This window comes from Bufo gargarizans, chromosome 1, assembly GCF_014858855.1.
Source record: "Bufo gargarizans isolate SCDJY-AF-19 chromosome 1, ASM1485885v1, whole genome shotgun sequence".
Lineage (NCBI taxonomy): Eukaryota > Metazoa > Chordata > Amphibia > Anura > Bufonidae > Bufo > Bufo gargarizans.
This window is the reverse complement of record NC_058080.1, coordinates 650,719,052-650,742,346: the sequence shown is the minus strand read 5'-3', so window position 1 is coordinate 650,742,346 and position 23,295 is coordinate 650,719,052. Positions and strand designations below refer to the sequence as shown.

Below are 23,295 nucleotides of genomic sequence, written 5' to 3'. Positions count from 1 at the left end.
AATGGCATCCCAATTGTGAAAATGCATCCTTGAACAAATAGCACAGTTACAATTAAGTGACTACTTTAAATCAGGGATGTAATTATGCCTCTCCAGTCAAAAAGAAGGTTACCTTAACAGATAACACTTTTGTCCCTTTTTTTCCCTTCTTGGAATCTAATTAGGGAATACATAATACTATTTGCATGAAATAGCAACAAACTGTTATCATGACGAGAGCAGATTTGTTTCAACATATTTCTGGGTATACAACGATGTCACGTCATTGGGTGACAATCCGAGTCACACAACTCGTGGCCGCACCCTGGATAAATCTTTGCACTATACATATGTAAGCCGTCGTGCTAGATACTTACCTTGTTCCCTGATGAACCTGGATAGCTAAGTATGCCAGGGAAACACATCAGAACAGTAATAGACTAAAAGAGTGGGCAGAATTAGAGATTTGAGGGATAGATGTAGGGGATTAGATTTGATAGGATACATACCATTTTCCCCTTTAGAGCCTTCCCTCTTTCAATTATCATCCACATAACCAAGAGAACCTTCTTGAACCGTGAGTGACCACAGAGTGGTACTTTATTCCTTGCCTCTTATATTTTCTCTTATATTTTTAGACATATATCTTATTTGTGTGGGAAATATTTTAATTGACTAAATAAAAGTAATTTTTTATATTAATGTCAATATCAGTGATAAATTAGTTAATTTATGCCCTGACATTTAATCTTTAAACCTCCAGTGATGCAAAATTAACCAAGAAGACAAAATAAAGATTCCCTCTGCAGTATTGCTACATAAATGCATTCAGTTTGACTCATTAAACATATTTTTCAAGAGAATTATGAAAGCTTTTGCATACATATATAACACAAGAAAGGAAGTATATATTTGTGTATTTGTATACATGTGGTTCTTCTGTAATAAAAAAAAATGGAAAATTGAATAGAAGTGTATCACCAAATCATAGCATATTCAAGTAGATAAAAAAAAAACAACAACACAAAAATATTTAACAAATATCATATCTTAAAGTGCAAAGTGTGGGCAGTGTTCTTAAATAACTATTTTACAGCCAAGAGTCATTGTTATGTTTGACTTTCTCTTTAATATTGTTCACCAAGGTTGAATACAACATCATACACAATATACATTTTTGAAGGACATTATACAGACAGACAGGACGTTGACATCTAGTGGCAATAGATATGAAGGACAAATAAAACAAATATGTTAAAAATATGGATCACATGACCTTGTTTTCATATTTATTGAATACATTTAGGGGATCAGTTCAGAAATAATAAAACCTCTTTATTCCTCAGTCTGCACTCAATAGATATTCTAACCTTCTATGTCAGAATTATGTTTTTAATATTTATTATTCTTATCCTTTTATTACTATTATTAGTAGTATTACTTACACACAGTTTTTTATTGGGCAAGTCTTCTTCAGGATCTCTCTTCCTTTGCTATGTCCACTTGATGACTCAGAGTTGCTACATTGAAAGTCATAGCTTCCTTGGGCCATGGGGCCCAATCCAATCTTTAGAAGAGCCCCCACTTATCATGTACCATATAATATAACAGTGGTATCTTCTCACACAGTACATGGACTTTTTGGCTCCATCAGATACCAAGGCCCTGGTGTGACTTCTACCTTTGCATTCCCCTATTTCTACACCCCAGTACGGTCACAGTAATGCGATTTAGGGATTATATTGTAAATTGAATGTCAATTTTAGATCTGAACTGATTTATATTAAATTACATAATATGGGAGTGTATAGACACAACCTAAGTAGTTCAATAGGGATGGGATTTGCGTTCCCACCTTTCTCCTGGTTGAACTTGATCGACTTATGTCTTTTTTCAGCCATATTGACTATGCAACTATGTAATAATTCAAGTTACCAGAACAAGTTGAGCAGATACCACCACATTATCACAGTCTGTATCAACTGGTGTTACCAACACGAACACATAGAATATGTAGGTCCACAATTAGGAAAAAAATGGGTTCTATGTCATTAATACATTACATTTGATTTCTATTTTTTCTTATGTATAAAGACTATGTTTAACAAATTGAAACCTAGAAGACACGCCTATTGACATATGAAATGTATTATGTGTACAAGCCTATCAGTTTTATCATCTCCCTCCATGCTACTGTATGCACCTAAAATAATTCCGAGTAAACTAAATATATCTATGTATATTAATACTGTATGCATAAGCAATTCTGCTTACTAAGTCAAACTTTTTAGTACTGTTCTTATGCATAAGAAAATAATTTGCTAAGAAATATAATGCCTTGGGCTTATTCAGAAGAGATTTGCTAGTATAATCATCCTGGACGTTAGTGCATTCTATGTAATGAACTAAAAGGGATTGAGATATTGATGTATTGTTAAGTTTATGACATGCAGAAAAGAAATCTGAGTCTTTGCAAACATTTAGCGTTCAGGTCATTGAGGAAGAAAATGTTTCGAACACAAGTAATAACATGCCTCAAGAACATGCACAATTGGAGTGAAATTAAGAGGAAAATACAATATTGAAAGTTTGTAATTTCACAGGTGTAAATAAAATGGATTTCCAAAATCTGCGATGTAAATATTAATATTTTGATAGGCACAAGGGAAGCATTGAGGATAATGCAGTCATCCCAGAGACATCTTATTGCTACTCTGCAGCATCGGGTTTAAAGGTGTAAAGTAGATATAAAAAAAAATAATAATAATAAATCAGTTAGTAATTTCTTTAGCTTAAGCAAAAAATCTCTATAATTGCATTTGTTTACCTCATAAAAATATAGACATGTCAAAGGAAAAAAATAAAATAAAATGATGCTGCCTCTCTCCTTAATGTATTTCAACCAGTGTGAACAACGTAGAAGAAAATTAAATCATTTCAATACAAAGGGACAGTATTTAAAGGACATTTACTGGTGGGATCATTTTAAGGGCAGGCACAGACTACCTTGCAAAAACAGTTACCAGCCTACCAAAAAGTGAGCACTTGTTCAAATGAAAATCCATTCATTTTTTTTCTTTCAGGTTTTGCACAGTTTTTAAAATATTCAAATGATGATTTTTTTTTTTATATTTAATCGTCAGATGATGAAAGTGGTCAGTTCTCTTCAGTGCAACCTAGTAGCTCAGCTCTTAATGTGATTCGGCCATACCACGACCAGGGTAGGATCCTTAAAAATCTTGCATAGATCGGTGGATCAATAACGTTCTTTCTGTGTGTGTCATTGTCAAAATTTCCCTGAAAAACCTGGGAATAAAAAAAAGAAATCTTTATTATTGGAAGATACATGTTGAGTTAACTGAATCTAAAAATGATGTTCTATTTTGGCTAAAAAAAAGTTCTGGAGTATTCCCATAATAACTGAGGATTGGAGGAACCTGGAATACAGGGGTCCCCAGACTTTTGTAAGTTTGATAAAGAGTCTGAGAATAGTCTCAGAATCTGGTGACGATTTTACGTTCAAGAAGAATATACTGGAACTGTGGCTGCAAAACTGAAAAGACAGGCATCACATAAGTTAACATACTGAGGGTCACTTTAAAAAGTCCCAGATGGTGAAAATGGACATTTGCTTCATCATATTAACAATATGCTTTGTATCTACAAAAATTTTACAAATGATAACACTCTTTGAAAGAAATGTATAGCTGACTAAATTAGGATCTAAATTTGCTTGTTATGCACTAGACCGAAATACTAAATGGTCAGATTAAAATCTATCTTGATTTCTCCGCATCACTAGTTACAGCCATTCAGTCATCAGGTAAAATTACCTGTTGTAATGGTCAGAACTAGAGATGAGCGAATCGGAGCTGACAAAGTGGAATTTGTTTAGAATTTTAGGAAAAATTTGATTCGCAATGAATGTGAATTTCCTCGCACTTTGTGGTAACGAATCACATTTTTCCTAAAACGGCAGCTACATGTGTGAGGACTGCAGACATGGGGCTAGGAACTCTGGGAAGGCTGGATCACCCAGACTGACATGCCTGCATGCAGCCAATTAGCAGCCAGCCAGCCCTGTGATGTCACTCGCAGCCCTAAAAATATGGTGGCCATCTTACAGTCAGACATTTTCCAGCGTTCAGACTGCAGGGACAGACATGTGAAGACTCTAGGAACAGCAATTGGAAAAACCTGATTGTGGGAAAAAAAGACAGAAAAAAATATTTATAAGTTCAGGTAAAGGATAGGGAGGAATCATTTTATAGCATCTTAGTTCATGGCGCTAGGGACATTGATTTAAAAGTGCAGGGAAAGATTATTTGGGGATCCAAATAGCCATTAGACAGCTCTTTTATTCCAGCTATTTGGGCTATGGTAAAAAAATCTTTAGTGGCTTATATCTTAGTATCTTTAGTATCTTGTATCAGTACTACAAAAAATATATATACGCATTTCACTTCTGCAGTTATTTCTATTGAAAGCGTATAGGGGCTGTGGGGTTTTGCTCTGGTAGACAGGCTAGCTTACGCAGTATAGAGGCAATCACAAAGTCTTTAACTTAACAAAGTCTTCTGCATAGTTTGCAGAAGTCATTACAGAACCACAATGTCCCATCCAGCTTGGGTATTAAGACTATCAGACCGGCCCATTCACTTTTTGACTTCTCAATGACACCTAGCTGGAGCAGTAGCTGCACTTCCCCACGATGGCTTGTCGCCAAGCCTCGGGTACCTGGTATGGTTTTAACCTGACTTTTGCCTAAAGCTCAGTGATAGTGTCATGTGTGACTATGGAAGTGCATCCAGGGAGGTCCGAGAACACATCCGTGTTCCAACTAATGAACTCCCTGGCTTCCTGAGCCTCTTTAGAGGAGAGGCTGTCAGCAATTTTCACTGTGGCAGCCGCTTACCTTGCATCAGATAGAGGGGCCGAAACCACTTCCCCTAGAAACCCCGGTCGTGGGCTGTCTTTCGTACAGGTTTCCCTATCTTTCCAGGGTTTGAGCAGATTTGCATGATACACCTGCTCCGGCTTTTGCCTCCCTGGCTGGTGTACCTTGTAATCTACCTCTCCAATTTTTTCAAGCCCCTCGTAGGGCCCCTGCCACCTAGCTAGGAACTTACAGTCTACGGTTATTAGCAGAACCAACACACTATCACCTGAGTTAAAGGTCCGGACCTGAGCCTGCCGATTATAGACCCTACTCTGGGCTCGCTGCCCTGCCTCCATATGCTCCCTAACCAGAGTTAAAACTGTTTCCATCTGTCCTTGCTGCCGCTGACACTTAAAACTACCGGCTCTTACCTCACCGAGGCCAGGAATCTCAGCGACACATACCTTCATCAATGATAGCCCCTTGCGCCTTCCTAGAGGGCGTATTTCAGTACTACAAGAAAAATATATACGCACTGCACTGTTGCAGTTATTTCTGTTGAAAGCGTATAGGGGCATATTTCGGTGCTACAAGAAAAATATATACACACTGAACTGTTGCAGCTATTTCTGGTGAAAGCGTATAGGGGCGTATTTCAGTACAAAAAGAAAAAAATATACGTACTGCATTGTTGCAGTTATTTCTGGTGAAAGAGTATAGGGGCGTATTTCAGTATTACAAGAAAAATATATATGCACTTCACTCTTTATGTTTTTCCTGGTCAAAGCGTATAGGGTCGTGGTTCTGTACAACAAGAAAAATATATTCTACAGTTAATTCTGGTGAAAGTGTTTACTGGCCTATTTCAGTGCAAAAAGAAAAACCAATTCTCAGTTCATGTCGGCAGTTACATGTGTTGAAAGCGTACAGAAAGAAAAAAAATATAGACACTTTACTAGTGCACTTATTTGTGGCAAAAGCGTTTAGTGGCCTATTTCATTATAGAAAGAAAAAAATATGCGGACTTCACTGGAGTACTTATTTGTGGCAATAGGGTTTAGTGGCCTATTTCATTATAGAAAGCAAAAAATATACACACTTCACTGGTGCATTTATTTCAGCTGAAAGTATTTACTAGCTTATTTCAGTACAAAAAGAATAATATATTATCAGTTCATGTCGGCGGTTATATGTGTTGAAAGCATGGCTGGGAGTCAGCTGGGAGTCCGCAGGGTGGCAGCAGTGGGAGGTCAGGAGCCAAACGAGCCCGGGGAAGACTACCTGCTGTGCAGCAGCCTACCTGCTCGGGAACTAGTGGTGCAGGGGTTCACGGAAGTAGCAATGGTAGCAGTCATTCAGTGCAGCGGTTATATGTGTTATTTTGTATTTCATTACAAAAAGAAAAATATATTCTCAGTTCACTTCGGCGGTTATTTGTGTTTTGCGTTTAGTGGCCTATTTCAGTACAAAAAGAAAAATACATTCTCAATTCACATCGGCAGCGGTTATATGTCTTGAAAGCGTTTAGTGGACTATTTCAGTCTAAAAAGGAAAAATATATACACATTTCATTTCTGCAGTTATATGTGGTGAAAGCGTTCTATGTTCTATTTCAGTGCAAAAAGAAAAATATATATATACGCACTTCACTGGTGCATTTATTTCTGCTAAAAGCGTTTACTGGTATTTTTCAGTACAAAAATAATAAAATATATGCATTCCAATATATGTAATTATTATTTCAGTACAAAAACAAAATATATTCAGCGTTCACTTTTGCAGTTATATGTGGTAAAACCTTTAGTGACGTATTTCTGTCGAAAAATAAAATATATTCAGCGTTCAGCACTGCATTAATATTTGTGGTAATATCTTTGTTGATGTATTTCAGTAGAAAAACTAATTTTATTCAGCCTTCAGCGCTATGGTTATATGCGGTAAAATCTTTATTGAAGTATTTCAGTCGAAAAACAACATTTATTCAGTGGTCAGCGCTGCGGTTATATGAGGTAAAATCTCCATGATGTCTCTATGATAAATCTGTGGCGCGGGGGCCCTGTGTGGCTTCTACACACTTTCAAAATAATCCTTCAGAAGGAAGGAAAAATAAGATGCACAACGGATCCTGTCTGTGTAGCTGCTTTAAGGCCCGTATGGTCCCATCAAAATTGGTATAGGATTCGGTAGCCAAAAGCTGGAGTGGGTAGAAAACACAGAAGACGTGTAAATATTCAGTTCACGTGTCATCTCTGTTTTAGATCCACTCCAGTTTTTTTGGGGCATTAGCAATACTAATGGATTACTGACCAAATGCTAACCGAGTGAAGGCAAATGCTCAACAGACAGGATCTGTTTTTTGAGGGCTTATTTTGGAATGGATCAGAGGAAGGGTAAATAGCTGTTTTATAATGCGATTTGCCGCAAATAAATTTGTATTGAAGTAAATTTTTCCGAAAAATTCGTCAAACCGGCTGAATCAAATTTTTAAAAAATTCGCTCATCTCTACTCAGAACCTTTACATGTACAATTACACCAATATTACCCACGGAAGTGAACACTTGGATAAGACCTACATGCATCTGAACATTCACCTTTATATTACCTGTCCTCTTTTCTGCAGTTTTAATAGAAGAACTTAGATACGATAGCTTGTCTGGTTTAGCAAAACTACTTGAAAGTAGCCTCCTTTAGAATCTGCATACAGCTGTTTCTGAGCAGGAACTCTGAATCAGCTGTCCACAAAGGGTCGTCTCCTTCTTTTGTAAGAGTCTATGGTATGAAGTAGTTTCCATCCTTTTACAGGAGACTACTTTACAAACTTTCCCATGGAACACTGCCTAAACTACAGTAAGTCTCCATACCACCAGATATGAGAACCAGAATTCCCCAAAGGAATTCTTAGTTAATACATTGGCTTCCCCAATTTAGGATCCCCTTTTTTTTTGCCAATTCAAAGAACATCTATTTCTTTGGGAGACCCATCATCTTTGCATTTCATGGATGACTCGCTGATTAAAATGGGAACTTTGTAGTGTTTCTCTTCTCCTGTGGTGGCACTATAAGGGAATTTAACAATCTTGTAAGTTTAATGTAAACATTACATCAGAATATGGGGTCCAAGAGAAAGGACTACTCAAACAAAAATGGATTATCCAAGGCGGAAAACCCACATAAAGGGAGTTTGTCACCTCCAAAATCATTTTCAAAGTGCACAAAGCACTACCTAGTGTAAGAAATACAGGTTTTGGAAATATTATATGCATTATATTGTATAGATTATGAGGGATTTATTTGTGTAAATAACAGGCGGGTAGGTGTCTGTATGTGTGTATACATCATTAGTATGTATCTAGCTCCTTTTGTCTTACTCTGATTCTCACAGATAAAGGTCTTGGGATATCCTGTATCTCTTACATAGGCTGATTGGTAGAGAACAAAAGGCACCCATAATGTGTGAATAGGGGCAAAGTGTCATGAAATAGTAAAATAACTGGTTGACAAAGATTCGGTTTCTTGGAAGGCCCACAAACTCTCAGATAACCGATATGGGGCATTGAAAAGGAGGGGGGTGTTGATAACTTTCAAGAAATTAAAGATCCATGCTTTGGGGGATATGGGGGAAGCTGGGGGAGGAGGCTGGAAGGAACTGGCCGAGCTGCAAGGAAGAGAGGACTGGAGAGGGCAGAGGAGAGACGAGGATTGGAGGTCCATGTGTGGTAACTATAAACTGTAAGTGGCTCCTTTAAACTCACCTGTGGCGAGTAACAGGTGTGGGCAATATAAAAAGCACACATGAAAGCAGATAAAAAGGAGAGAAGTTCACTTAGTCTTTGCATTGTGTGCCTGTGTGCGCCACACTAAGCATGGACAACAGAAAGAGGAGAAGAGAACTGTCTGAGGACTTGAGAACCAAAATTGTGGAAAAATATCAACAATCTCAAGGTTTTAAGTCCATCTCCAGAGATATAGATTTGCCTTTGCCCACAGTGCGCAACATTATCAAGAAGTTTGCAACCCATGGCACTGCAGCTAATCTCCCTGGGCATGGACATAAGATAAAAATTGATGAAAGGTGTCAAAGCAGGATAGTCCAGATGGTGGATAAGCAGCCCCAAACAAAGATATTCAAGCTGTCCTGCAGGCTCAGGGAGAATCAGTGTCAGCATGAACTATCCGTCGACATTTAAATGAAATGAAATGAAACGCTATTGCAGGAGACCCAGGAGGACCCCACTGCTGACACAGAGACATAAAAAAGCAAGACTACATTTTCCTTCTGGGAAAACGTCTTGTGGACAGATGAGACCAAGATGGAGCTTTTTAGTAAAGCACATCATACTACTGTTTACCAAAAACGGAATGAGACCTACAAAGAAAAGAACACGGTACCTACAGTGAAATATGGTGGAAGTTTATTGATGTTTTGGGGTTATTTTTCTGCCTCTGGCACTGGGTGCCTTGAATGTGTGCAAGGCATCATGAAATCTGAGGATTACCAACGGATTTTGGGTCGCACTGTAGAGCCCAGTGTCAGAAAGCTGGGTTTGCGTCCGAGATCTTGGATCTCCAGCAGGACAATGACCACAAACATATGTCAAAAATCACCCAGAAATGGATGGCAACAAAATGCTGGAGAGTTCTGAAGTGGCCAGCAATGAGTCCAGATCTAAATCTTATTGAACACCTGTTGAGAGATCTTAAAATTGCTGTTGGAAAAAGGTGCCCTTCCAATAAGAGAGACCTGGAGCAGTTTGCTAAGGAAGAGTGGTCCAAAATTCCAGGTGAGAGGTGTCAGAAGCTTATTGATGGTTATAGAAAGCGACTGATTTCATTTTTTCCCCCCAAAGGGTGTGCAACCAAATATTAAGTTAAAGGTGCCAATAATTTTGTCCAGCCCATTTTGGGAGTTTGGTGTGACATTATGTTCAATTTGCTTTTTTTTTCCTCCCTTTTTTAGTTTTGTTCCAATGCACACATAGGGAATAAACATATGTATAGCAAAACATGTGTTACTGCAATACTTTTCTGTGAGAAATACTTAATTTTCTTGAAGAATTTCAGGGGTGCCAACATTTAAGGCCATGACTGTATATAATATAATATATATATATATATATATATATATATATATATATATATATATAATTTCTTACAATAGGATAAGTGTGCCAAAACATACCCATGCCTTTCATCTGAAAATCTGGTCCTCTAATCCAGAAAAAAGTTTTTTCTTATTTTTATGCAAATTAGCTTTTCGGTGCACCAAGTTTCCATTGCTTCATCACTACTAGCTCTGCAATATCAAACTATCAATCAGACAAGAAGGGAGGTATGGACATTGTAACCTGGGGGAAATGGTGCACCAAACAAAGCGGCTCTGCCCAAGGTGAGCCAAAAATCATATTGCATTGCAATCTTAGGATTAGGAGGCTACATGTTCACAAGAAAGGTATGGTTATATTTTGGGGCACCTACATGCTTGGGGCACCTACATGCTTACTTGGAGTTGACAGGCTCCCTTTAACTTCTATTTTGAAGTAAATGGCTAGAACAACTTTTATTCTCACTTAACTGGGAACCCGAAAGCCCTTCTTACCACCATTTAGTTTATTAAATGTTTATTGAAAGAATTTTAAAACAACTACAGTACATCTAAGTTGCACTTTCCAGGCAACAGGGATTTGCAGAATGCAGTAGAATATCTACAAATGCAAATGTTATGTTCTTCCATAATGGTATCTTGCTTAAAACAGAAAAACACATTTGTAAGTAAATCTGAGTTTCTTAAAAAAACAACAATTTAAACATAAGTTTGAATGAGAGAATACCCGGTAGGAAACAGTTGTTGTTCTGAACTATATCTTCAAGGCAATCATAAGTTAGATAGCAGCTGGCTTAAAACATCCTGATGGGTCTGGGAACTTGATGTTTCTCAAAGGATATATAATTCTATTCTTGAAAACCATATGGTAACTAAACACACGCGACTACATGGCATTAATCCATCTAAATGACAATTATATACAATCATGCTTAGCTTTTAAGAATTATTGTAACTCTTGCTTAATATGCAACATTAAGTCACTTACTTTGTTTTATCTAGAAGCCTCAATAAGTAAAGTCAATGCAAACAACATTGCTCAATATTTGCTTGGTTCCACTAGGATTATTTCATCTTCAATCTTTCCAAAGCAGTGCTCTTTAGAAAGTCTAAATGGTCTTTCTGTTATTAGCCTCTTTTCTAAATCGAACTACTGTTTGGGCTCTTTCACACAAGCGTGTCCCTTGCGGGAATCAGGCTCCATGTGAGACTTAGGAAGCGCACGGCATTATCATGATTGATAAAGCTGTCAGTATGATTATCCGTTACAGAAAGGTCAGACAGAGGCACACAGCGTGATCAATCAGGATAATGCCATGCTTCCTAAGTTCAGAACACAGAATCCCTCTCTCACATAGAGCATGATTCCCACAAGGGACACGCTCGTGTGAAAGATCCCTTATAGAAACAAATAGATGCAATATTAGAAGTTCACCAGTGTCTTCTGTTATCCTGGTCACTGTCGGTGCTCTGTGGTCAGAATTCATATTATTGCTTTTTCTAGTGTCAATTATGGCACAGGTCAGAAATCAAAAGGCTACCTACAGTATGTGGCTTTATAGAGGCAGCGACTTTCACAATTAAAAACTCTGCGCATACCCCAAAGTCTAACAGAAAGCCAAAATCACTAAAGAAGCACAGCCGCAAACTCCTATAAAATAGTCATAATGCTCATACCATGTAATATACTCAACCCCTCACACTACATAGACCCTGGGTTGTGGCCACTGACTGCAGCAAAAGTTTGACACAGTGTATAAAAACATTTTGCAAGTTCTACATTTTCATATTTATATCCTTGAAACAAGTTTACTCTTCTTCTTTTACTTTAGATTTTCTATCATTTTATTTTTTATGCCATTGGTTCTTTTTTTGGTCAAGTTCACTCAATAGACCAGTAGCTGACAGATTGACTGCTGAAATGCATGACATACTGCACGTGCAAAATTAATTTACAAGCCAGCAAATCATGGGTCTATCATTATCCTCACATTACCTTGTCTTTTCTTTGCTTTTCATCTTGATACACTGTCCAGTGTTCACCATTAATACTGAAAGCAAGCTTGTAAGAGCCTACAAACTGCACATGGCCAAAGTCTTTAGCTCCTTGCGTAATAATTCCAGTGACCTTTGTAGGGCGAAGGAGATCCACCTATAAGAAAACACAATCTTCTATTATTGACACCTACATAACACTGGAATGATTTTTAATCCTTGATGAACACAGCTACTGTATGTGGCGTAGGTTTCAAATGTAACAAAAACATAATCCAGGCATGGCTAACCTGAGGCTCTCCAGCTGTTGCAAAACTACAACTCCCAGCCTGCCCAGACAACCTACAGCTATCAGCCTACAACAGGGCATGGTGGGAGTTGTAGTTTTACAACAGCTGGAGAGCCACAGATTGGACATGCCTGGTAAAAAAAAGTTACAGATAAATCCACCCTTAAAGGATTTGCACCAAGTTAAAAACAAATCAAAAGAACAACATACAAAGTACAACACATGGATATCCCTGGCATCATGCATGTTCGACCGCTGCTGCATTAATTTGGGGAACCAGTAGTCCCATTCTCTGTAGTGGTGGGGATCCTGATGCTAGGATAGCGGATACATTTTTGTCTTGATACTAACCCCCTTTCTTGAATTGTGTCAAAAGGATATTCCAGCCCAATTAAATTACGTCCTATTTTTGACAAATGGTTAAAAAAAATAGCTTACTTTCAGCTATACACTTCCCCTTTGCTGCCTTGCTGATGGTGCTTGGGTCCCGCTGTGCAACACTTACACCTGATAAGGTAGGAAGTGGATGGGAATACTGCTCAGCCAATTACTGGATGCGTGAATGACCTGCAGGGAACCAGCCAGCAGGGTATAAGTAATTTTATTTTCTAGCTATTTGCTGGAATGCCTCTTTAAGTAATACAAGTTGCCAAAACCCCAATGCAATATAATCTTGTGCCATCCAGCAAAAGAAAAAGTATACAATAAAGTATGCATTAGCAAAATCAAGCCAGCGCCTCTCCTCTTCATAACTTTGGTGGATCCTCCACTAGCTATGGGCCTTTATTAAGACTGGGGTCTTAATAAATGTGACCCTATGTGACTATATCCTAAGAAGCTCAGATAAACATACATTGAAATTTCCCATTATCCCTTCAGTCATCATGTTGAACATAAATCCTTTATAAAGCTTCCTTAAAGGTAAAACCAAGCCTGAAAACATTGCTCAACATCACACACACGTTTCATTTTTTTTTTTATTGATTTGCCACAAATTATTGCCACATTCCTAATGTCACTAATTGCAAAATTATTGCACTTGTTTAATATAGCACAAGAAGCCTGTCGTAATGAGTGTGACATTTAAAGTGCAACTTATTCTTTTCAAGTACTTTATAAATTAGTATTCATAGGAGGAAATTTCTGAGATTGGTAAAATATATTAAATATGTTGGAGAATGTTGCGTATTCCCAGCAGACTTCTTGTAATCAGTCCCATTTTGTTTAAATGTCATTATTACTGCGCTAGTCTAGTCTTAGACAGATGGGTTAAATTGGACCAAGCTCTTTTCACAGTTGGCATTTTTAAGCAAATTACAGTATAAGCTAAAACCAATTTTCTTTCATGAATAAAAGGAATGATGTTCCAGCTCTATTTATCGAGCTGCCGTACTGTACGCAGCCACAGCCTTCAGGATACTCATAAATGCTACCCTTGTTTTGCTCTGTTTACATAGAAAAACTCTCTTGGTGGATCAATACTTTAAGGAACAAAAAACATCTTTGTTGCAATAAAATGCTATTACACACCAGTACAAATGTATACATTATACACCCACCCTTCCTCTAACTGATCAATGAAGAACTTGGATGGTAAATGGTCTCCAGAGAAATTAAATCAGCCATAAAGGATTTCAATGTGAACATAGCTGAAATTTCTTTTGCAACGTTTCCTTATACACCATTAATAATTATGAAGCTGGTATCCATGACTGTAATGCAGCCCCTTTAGTATATAAAACTGACATTAAACAACCTTTGGAAAGAAAACATACTGTAGAACTTTAGGTAAACAGCTTAAGGTTCTTTGAAACTTGGGAGAACACATAGTATAGAGCATTACTTTCCAGCTAAAGCTACAGTAGATGGGATTCTCTATCACTCCAAGTAATGGGCAGGTTTATGGCGTTCATTTGCTGTCATATGATCTATCAATTTGATGAGCTGTCTGGTATGCACTGCTGGAAAAAGAAAGATGTAGTGCTTGTTGGGAGATGCAGGTAACATATCTTTCCTGAAGTCATTAGTAATATTTCTTTCTGCACAAATGTCTAATTTCAGAATTTGATTAGTTCCTATGAAATTATGCTTTCTGCAACAATCACGTAAGTGAAGCCAAACTCATTCAATACAAGATTGTTCAGAAACATCAACAATGGGCTTTGCAACAGTGAAATAAATGTTATGGTGGCTCTCTGTGCCCTCCATTCTCTTCCTGTTCGGGGCAGGCATGGACGCCCTATCTTTTAACCTTTTCCTAGGGCTGATGAAGCCAGGGTCCCGAGGCTCTGTTCCTGCTACTCCCATATGCCTCTTGCCCGCAGGTCATGGCCTGCTCCTGTCGTAGTTCCTCCCTCTTTCTATAAGGTGCACACATTCCTGCTGACTCTTAAAGGGCCAGTGTGTGTTCTGATTTGTTCCAGTGTGATTTGTTGGGTTTATAAAGCTTCTTCCCTGGAGGAAGGAGCCTAAGCTTTAGGTTTCCTAGTTGCAATTAACTAGTGACAGTGTTCTATTCTGTTTGTATGACCCTCTGCTACAGGCAAGACCCCTATATAGGGGTTACCCCCCTTAGGCGTAGTACTTTGGTGCAGTGGTTCCAAACTCACTGCCCATAAAAATAAAAAAAAGTGAGAAATGGAGGAGAAGCAGTGATCCTACTGCTTTCTAAACATCAGCATTAGTGCATTGTCTGCCAATCTACCATCTTCAATGAGACCGGACAACAATTTATTGTGTATAGGGACTTCTCACTGTTTTCTAATGATGTTGGAAAGAGAAGTATTAAGCAAGTTGATTTCTTTCTCCAAATCCTTTTGTTCTTCTGGGAGATAAGCCACTACTAAAGATGTCTGGTAGATGCTCTCGTCCAATTGACCACACGCGCATGCTTGGCTGACTCAAATATGCAAGGGTGTGTCAGAAAATAAGCAGCATTAAGCTGGCAGCTAGGCGTATGGGCAACTTAAGGTATCTTTAAGGAACAAAATTTTAGAGGGAACAATATACACATGGTCACTCAAAGTAGATTTGACTTTAAATTTGGTTATACACATAAGATAGCTGAGCATTCAGCTAAACTTTCACCCACACACACGATTGTATGCTTTTGTCAAGTGTATATTCATTCATAACGTGTGAGGAAGGCAAGATGCTCCTCTGCTCCAATGCCGGTATTTTTAAAACTGGACAAACAAAAGCATCAGACGTGCTAAAGTTCAATTCCAAATCCTCATTCCTGTCAAATCGACTATCAGTGGGTAGTTTGGATGCTCCATTAATGGGAACCTGTCACCATGAAAATGCAATGTAAGCTATATAAATCATGTTGTAGAGTAGAAGTAGCTGAGCAGACTGATATACAGTATAGTTTTATGTAAAAAGATAATTTATTCATCTAAATTCCTGCTAATTTTGAAGTCACTGACAGCTATCTCTGTGTGCACAGTTATAGATGGAAACCTGTCAATCACTGATAGGACTGTCTCCTTAACTTCAAAGCTCAGAATGAGCATGAATTTAAATGAATAAAATACAAAATAAGTTATACAAAAAACTATATATATCAATCTGCTCAGCTCCTTCTGCTCTAAAACATCCGTCCTTCAGCTCAGACACCATGTTCCTCATGACAGGTTCCCTTTAAGCATTAGTTCATAGGCAGAATTCTTCAAATTGTGCAGGATCCATCCCTAGTTATCTAATGTGTATGATAGATTTGTGATAGGTTCTAAAAATGAATGAATGTTCTGCATTCATATTGGTAGCAAATTCAACATCAAATAAGTTAAGTGGAGCTCAGTTTACAAATTCAGTTTACAGCTCTCTATTCAGTCATCTGTTAACGGGGATGTCCAAGAGGATGGAGAGGTTAAACATGAGACGCCAATGTGCAGGAGATATAAAAAGAATAACGTTTTATTAACAATTTAGGAGCAACAAAATCCTGGAATTTTGCAAAAGCAAAATTTAGTTGACTAAGCACTCAACTTTATAGACTTGGACTGACAGTAAAGTTTACTTTTTGCTGATGACACAAAACTGTGCATGCTTCAAACTCAACTTAATTGTCAAATATTGCTGAAATACTTACATAAGAAGGTGGCAGATGAATTTAATTTAAAAATGATGTTGTTTAATGTTGATAAATGTAAAGTAATTTACCTATGCCACATTAATCATATTACTATATACAATATATACATAGAAAAGGCACAACATGAAAAGGATTTGTATTTTCTCTTTACAAGTAAGATAATCAGTTGTACCCAATGTCAGGCAGCAGTTACAAAGGCAATCAAGATTTCAGAGTATATAAAAAATAAGAACCTGTAATCCCAATGTAATATTATCCCTTGTGGGAATTAGCTCTGATAGAGGCAGGATTGGCCGGCTTGCGGCCAGAGACAGTGACAAACGAGATAAAGTCCAAACAAAGGTCCACTTTATTGTGGTTTAAGCAGCAAAAATAAATGGCCTTTACATTTCGGGCAAAACACAAAACAAATCCTGCTTGTCTGAGCACTAACTAAACAGTACTGTCGGCACTGAAGTTCACCACAGCAAGTTACTCACAAACACCAGCATATCAGTTCCAGATATAATCCAGCTCTCAGGCCCAGATTTTTTTCCATGGGTTATCTTTATGCAAACAGCTGCAGTTGCAGCTAATCAGGCAGCAAGCTAGACCTTTCCCAGAAGTGGACTGGGTTTTCCACTGCATACTAGGCCCTCCCTCGAGGTGCATATGACAGGATTCTGGGGGAAAAGTACCTGCCATCAATCACTCTGTTATTTTCTCACACCCTGTATAAAACAATTGTAAGGCCTTATCTTCAACATGAGATTCAGTTTTGGAGTCCACAAACTAAATAGAAAATAAGAGAGCTGGAAAAGGGTTCATAAGTGGGCAACTAGATTGTTAAATTGGATGGAATGTCTCTCGTATAAAGAAAAAACTGGTTTGTTCAGCTTGGAAACAAAGACATCTTAATGGGGATCTAATGTATAAATGATCATTACAGAGGACTAACACATGATATATAGTGCCTTGAAAAAGCCTTCATATCCCTTGAACTTTTCCAAATTTTTTCCCGTTACACCCACAAACTTAAATATATTTTATTGGAATTTTATGTGATAGACCAGCACAAAGTAGTAAGTACCCTTTTTTCACCCCATAAGACACCCTTTTTCCCCCTATTATGGAAGTGATCATTAGTACCGGAAGACAGGGAAGCAGGGAATGTTGCGCTTCCTGGTCCTTGGCTGCTCGCTGTCTTGTGACTGCGCACAGCGTGCGGACGCTCTGTGACCTCATTCTCTTCACATTGGATCACAGCAAAGCTGACGGCATGAGGAAGAAGAGAAAGCACGGGAGGTGAGGAGCGGCAACATCTGAAGCAGGAGAGGTAAGTGGATTTTATTTATATTTTGCTCTGTGGAATGGGGCTAATATAGGTCTGGGGGCTGATATAAGGCATGGGGGCTGATCTGAGGCATGGGGGGCTGATCTGAGGTCTGAATGGGGGGTCTTATTTATATTGGGACTCTTATCTGGGGTCTGATTGGGGTCATTCACATTGGGGTCTGAACTGAGGTCTGATTGGGGTCTAGAAACATCTAACTGGTCTTGTTTGAAAGCTGACATTCCAGGCTTTCATACAAGACTGGACAGCTAAAGTCCAAGCAACAGTGGAAAAATCACTGTTACAAATTGAGTCAGGAATAATCCTGGGTAAAACCTGCTTTTACTTTCACTTTCAGCTATATCCACTGCATCCCGATAAAATTACGTTATTTTTACTACACAGTAAATGCCATAAAAAATTCCAAAATAATGTAAAAATTGCTGTTTTTTATGTTTTACCCTAAAAATAAAATAATAAAAGTTATTTAATACACTATAAATATCCCAAACTGGTTCCTAAAAACCTTTTAATGTGACTATTAAGAGGCTAAAACAAATGCTTTCTGATTCAATGTAATTGCAGGGCTTGTCTCTGGTTAGCTGTATGTGAGAGGATACACACTGCTCTGGGGTAGTGGGGGAGGTTATGTGCATTCTGATTGGTCCTGCTAGTTAGTGTAAGGAGAGCAAGGGGTTATGGGAAGTGAGGGAGATACAGGATGGCCTCAAGGACATGGCAAAGATGACCATAGGAAGTGTAGCAGAGGCCATTCTAGGAAGATACTGGAATAGAGGCACAGAGAAATAGGGTTGCTAAGGGCTGAATACAGATATCAGAAAGGTAAAATAACTGAAAAATAAAGCTTCATGAATACCTTCCCTTCAGCATCACATATGTTCGGAATTTCATTTTTGGTAGTGAAATGGCAGTTACACCTTAAAATCTGAAAAGTGTGACATGCATTTGTATTCAGCCCCCTAAGTCAATACTTTGTTGGAAAAATCTCTATAAGATTTACACATATAGAAGCTGAAATCCCAATTCAGACTGGATGGAGGGCGTCTATGAACAGCAATTTTCAAGTCTTGCCATTGATTTTAGGTCTGGACTGATTAGGCCACTTTAACACACAAGTATGCTTTGCTACAAACCATTCCATTGTAGCTCTGGTAGTATGTTTAGGGTTGTTGTCTTTCTGGAAGGTGAACCTCTCCCCTAATCTCAAGTCTTTTGCAGCCTCTGCCAGGTTTTCCTCAAGGATTGCCCTGTGTTTGGCAGTTCATTTATATCACCAGAGTTACATTATATCAGTCTGGGTTGCAACATAATCTTTTTGAAACACAATTGTATCAAATTTGGAAAGCACATCAGAACTGTGCCATTTCCTAGGACAAGCAAAATAAACACCAAACTTCCTGTTCAGAAGCCTCTTAGCAGCAAACTATATCCTGCTTTTCCTTAGTCTGATAACATTGCACAATGTACTAGCTGTATGCATAAGTACTGAGTAAATAAGTAGCAAATTAAATGTAACAAGTTTTTTTGAGGAAATATGGGATCTTTTTCATAAGTACAGAAGTTTTCAGGCTATTTTCTTGGCAATATGACCAGAAATAGGGAAGCCTATTTGATGGTTTTACTTCAAGTAGATGGTGCCCATCATGTGACCCACGAGACACTGTCCTGAGGGTACAACCCACGGTCAGGTTTCTGTATGTAGCTTCGGAAGCCAAAATCAGGAGTGGATGATAGAATGAGAGAAAGTATAAAGAACAGATACTACTTCTCCTCTTTTTAAATTTTACTCCTGGTTTTGGCTTCCAGAAACCTGATCATGTGGCCTCACCCTAATGGTTATATAATATTTGAAACCATAACCAGTGTGAACCACTCCTATTTCTGATTTCAAAAGGATCTATTAACAGTCACAGTTGTGTTAGAGGTCTCCGGCAGGAGCTCTTTGGATCTGGCATAGACGGATGTTACCACAATGCCCACTGGCCCCATTGACTATAATGCGATGCATCTCTGCTCTACCAATTTGTCAGTGTTTTAGAGAAAGTAGAGGAATAAGCTCTCTGACGGCTGTATGCCCTATTAATGCATATGAATATCACAGAGGTGTATCCCCTGTAATGAGAGTAACTCCTATTCTGGTGGATTTGAGCTATCTGTATATTTATGTTATGTATGCGTGTATTTGAGTGTATTCAGTATATACATTTAATATGTATTTGAGTGTAATGTACGTGTATGCAGTATGTATGCAGTATGTGTAATGTGCATGTGTATATATGCGTTTGTAAGCAATGCATGTGTACCACATAATAGTACTATTGATGTGTCCAATATAGGGGGTATACCCATCCTAAATATTGTATGGTATAGCGGTACTATGTATGTGTGCAGTACAATGTAACCCCCCTTGACTTCAACATACTTATTCCACTTGGCCTCCAGTGATTGGATGCCCTAAAAATAGGAGACTTCTTACTGCTTCGGGAACCCTGTTACCGCCTCTTTGGATGCATCATCATCAGAAAATCCTTGCCCAGGCTGAAATATTTTTAGGTCCCGAAAGAGAAACTAATCACTAGGAGTCCGGTCTGGATTGTAGGGTGGATTGTAAAGATCCATAAAACCACATTCCCTGATAGCAGGTTGTTATTTTCGAGTGTCACGAGTTGGAGGTCCCAGGAGAGACCTCTGCGTCGTCAAGCAATAAACAAACAGCAATACGGTACAGACACACAAGAGTTTATTGTACAAACAGAATCCAAGGACGGAAACACAGGGAAAAAGAGAGCTCTATGTACCATCCGCACAGTGGGAGGAAAACCCCCACTGTGCCACTGTCTAGTAATACTCCAGAGGGGCATGACTAATCAACTCCTGGTATTCACTAGGGCCCCAGATGGTAGGGTTAGGCTTTGCCGCAGGGAGTTGCCAGGGTCCACTCTGGAGCGTGAACTAGACAGTGACAACAGGAGCAAACGGACAACAGGTACCAGAAGGTACATAGGCAAACATAACAAACAGGCAAATACAAGCAGGCAACTAAAAACACAAGCAGGAGTTCATAGCAAGGAAACAGGAGTGACAATAACCAGAGAAGGACTAGCTCCACCAGTAGTAAACTGCATGGTCTTGCCCATGGCACTCTGCTGCAAAGAAAGGTGCAGCAAGGGCTTGCTGAACAGAGACATATGAATACAAACTAGGTGACTAAAACATAACTGGCAGAACAGATAACAAAAACACAGGAAAGAGGACGGGAATGAACAGGTAGGAAAACCCACAGAGCACAGACAGACAGCCAGACACGGATCCCATGGGTCAGCAGCATGGGAGAGTGAGTACAAACTAGGAGCAGGACAAGACAACACACACCAGGAGGGCTGACCCAGAACTGAGGAAACCTCAGCCTTAGGCCCCATGCACACGGCCGTGTTTCACAGCCGTGTGCGGGCCGTGGAACCGCGGCCTGGATCCCTCCTGTGAGCTGGAGCGCACGGCGTCACTGGTTGCTATGACGCCGTGCGCTCCCTGCTGCCGGCACAGTACAGTAATACACTGGTATGATCTATACCAGTGTATTACTGTATAGCGGCCAGCAGCAGGGAGCGCACGGCGTCATAGCAACCAGTGATGCCGTGCGCTCCAGCTCACAGGAGGGATCCAGGCCGCGGTTCCACGGCCCGCACACAGCTGTGAAACACGGCCGTGTGCATGGGGCCTTAAATAGAGGTTCCATGGGTGCAGCAGAGAGGCCACACCCATGGAGCAGACAGAGAGGATTAACTCCTAATAGGCACACAGGGGAGTTAACCCATTAAGAACCACAAACACACAGGAACGGAGCTGCAGCGAGAGCATAGACAGAAGGTCACAGCCAGAGGTAACGACTGTGACATCGAGACTTGTGAGCTGGCACATTTGTGAAGCAGCAACACACCTGCCGACAACTTTCCAGGGTGTTTCTCTGTGATTGCCTCACGCAATGCCTTCATTAATGGGTGTCTTCAGTAATTAATATCTTGTGTTGCATGAATTCTAACAATAAAACTACTTCTGTATCCCAAAAACTGTTGCCAGGATCTTTTCAGCTGACTGCTGCACACACATTTTTGGGGGAGTTAGTAGTGACCCCTTGTGCTTCCATTGCATGTACTCTTGTTTGGTCTCAGGATCATGGTGTGGACTGTGAACGGACTTTTGACATACTCAAAACCTTATGAATAATCCTGGAAACTGAAACGCCTAATTCGTGAGCTAAAACACTGATGTTGACCCGATGATTATCCAAAATCATGGCCTCCACTTTAGGGCACATTTCCTCTGAAGATGCTTTGACAGGTCGCCCTGAACGGAGGTCATCTTCAATTGATTACCTAACTGATTTAAACCGCTTGGCCCAAAACATTACTTGGTAGTAGGAAGGTGCCTCAGCACCATATACAGTAATCATGCTTTCATGGATTTCTTTAGGCTTCTGTTCTTCTTTTGAAAGTTATGTAATCACAGAACAAAGCTCCAAATCCCTCACTTTCTTTGTAGACCCGCATTGTACTGCACTTGCCATCCTGTCACTTCCAGTGCTTTCATCTGACTAAACTGCTACTGTGTGTGTTGCGTGTCCAGGCATGTCTCAACCTCCATAGACAAGCTCAGCTCTCTAACACTGACAGAACATGCTGGGGTAGATAACTTATTGAACACCTGTCATATAGTGTATGTATGTTACATTGTGCAGGGAAAATTTTTGCTAAAATCTAGGTGTGTGTGTATGTGTATGCATGTGAGGTGGGGGTGCCAAATTAAACCATTGCCTTGGGTGAAAAAATGCTTTACTACAACTCTGTATATGACACTATCTATTCATTAACAGAACTACACAATATACAGGTTTTATTTGCAGACACAGAGCCATAATTATATTTCATGACGAGGATATATTGTTATTGCCAGATTTCAGTTTAGTATGACACATTTGCTGCTCACTGTTCTCACTGCTTAGCAGGTGGTATATGTGATGTGTCTACAGTTTGCATTTCTCCTCTTTGATAAGGTACACAGACGGCATAAAGTATGTGAATAACTGTACTCCTTATGCGGCTGGTGCTGAATAAGGATTTTCAGTTTATGGAATTTCATATTGATGTATTTTTGCATACTCAGGTTGTGCATTTCTGCTTTTCAGAATATTTTTGCCAGGCATTGTGTCATTAACAGCACGGCTCATACAGAACAAAAGTCTACATTCAAAAAGAGAAAATGCAGAAGAACCCAGACGAGTGCATAAGTATCCGGATCTATTTTTCAGGAGTCATTAGTCCGACATACAGGTGGTCAGAAACAAACCTCAGCCGTGTTAGCCCCCCCATATCAAAATTTTTTAACAAAACATATGCAGTTGGTTAGATCTTTGTTAGATCAGGTTAGATCAATTGTTGTTTTCGTAAGATCTCATACAGAAGTAGAGATGTTAACAGTTATTTGCAGGGGGGGCTAACTCGTCATCAGCCCCCCCTTATCAAAAAATTGACCAAACAATTAGCTATTTTGGAAGATATTTGTTAGATCAGGTATGATCAACTAGTTGTTTTGTTAGATCTCACATAATTACAGACTTATTAAGTG

At 39.1% G+C, this 23,295-nt stretch overlaps 1 protein-coding gene across 2 annotated transcripts in view; it reads right to left on the bottom strand.

The window, feature by feature from the left end:
- Positions 1-1,110: 1,110 nt before the first annotated feature.
- EDIL3 (EGF like repeats and discoidin domains 3) overlaps positions 1,111-23,295 on the bottom strand; it is an 869,353-nt gene continuing 847,168 nt past the window's right edge. For both annotated transcript variants that reach the window (XM_044276012.1, XM_044276013.1), the window contains exons 9-10: positions 11,957-12,112; positions 1,111-3,285 (exon numbers count right to left, since the gene is read on the bottom strand). In XM_044276012.1, the coding sequence (XP_044131947.1) occupies positions 3,136-3,285; positions 11,957-12,112 (306 nt within the window). In that variant the 3' untranslated portion in view covers positions 1,111-3,135. The remainder of the gene's footprint in view (positions 3,286-11,956; positions 12,113-23,295) is intronic.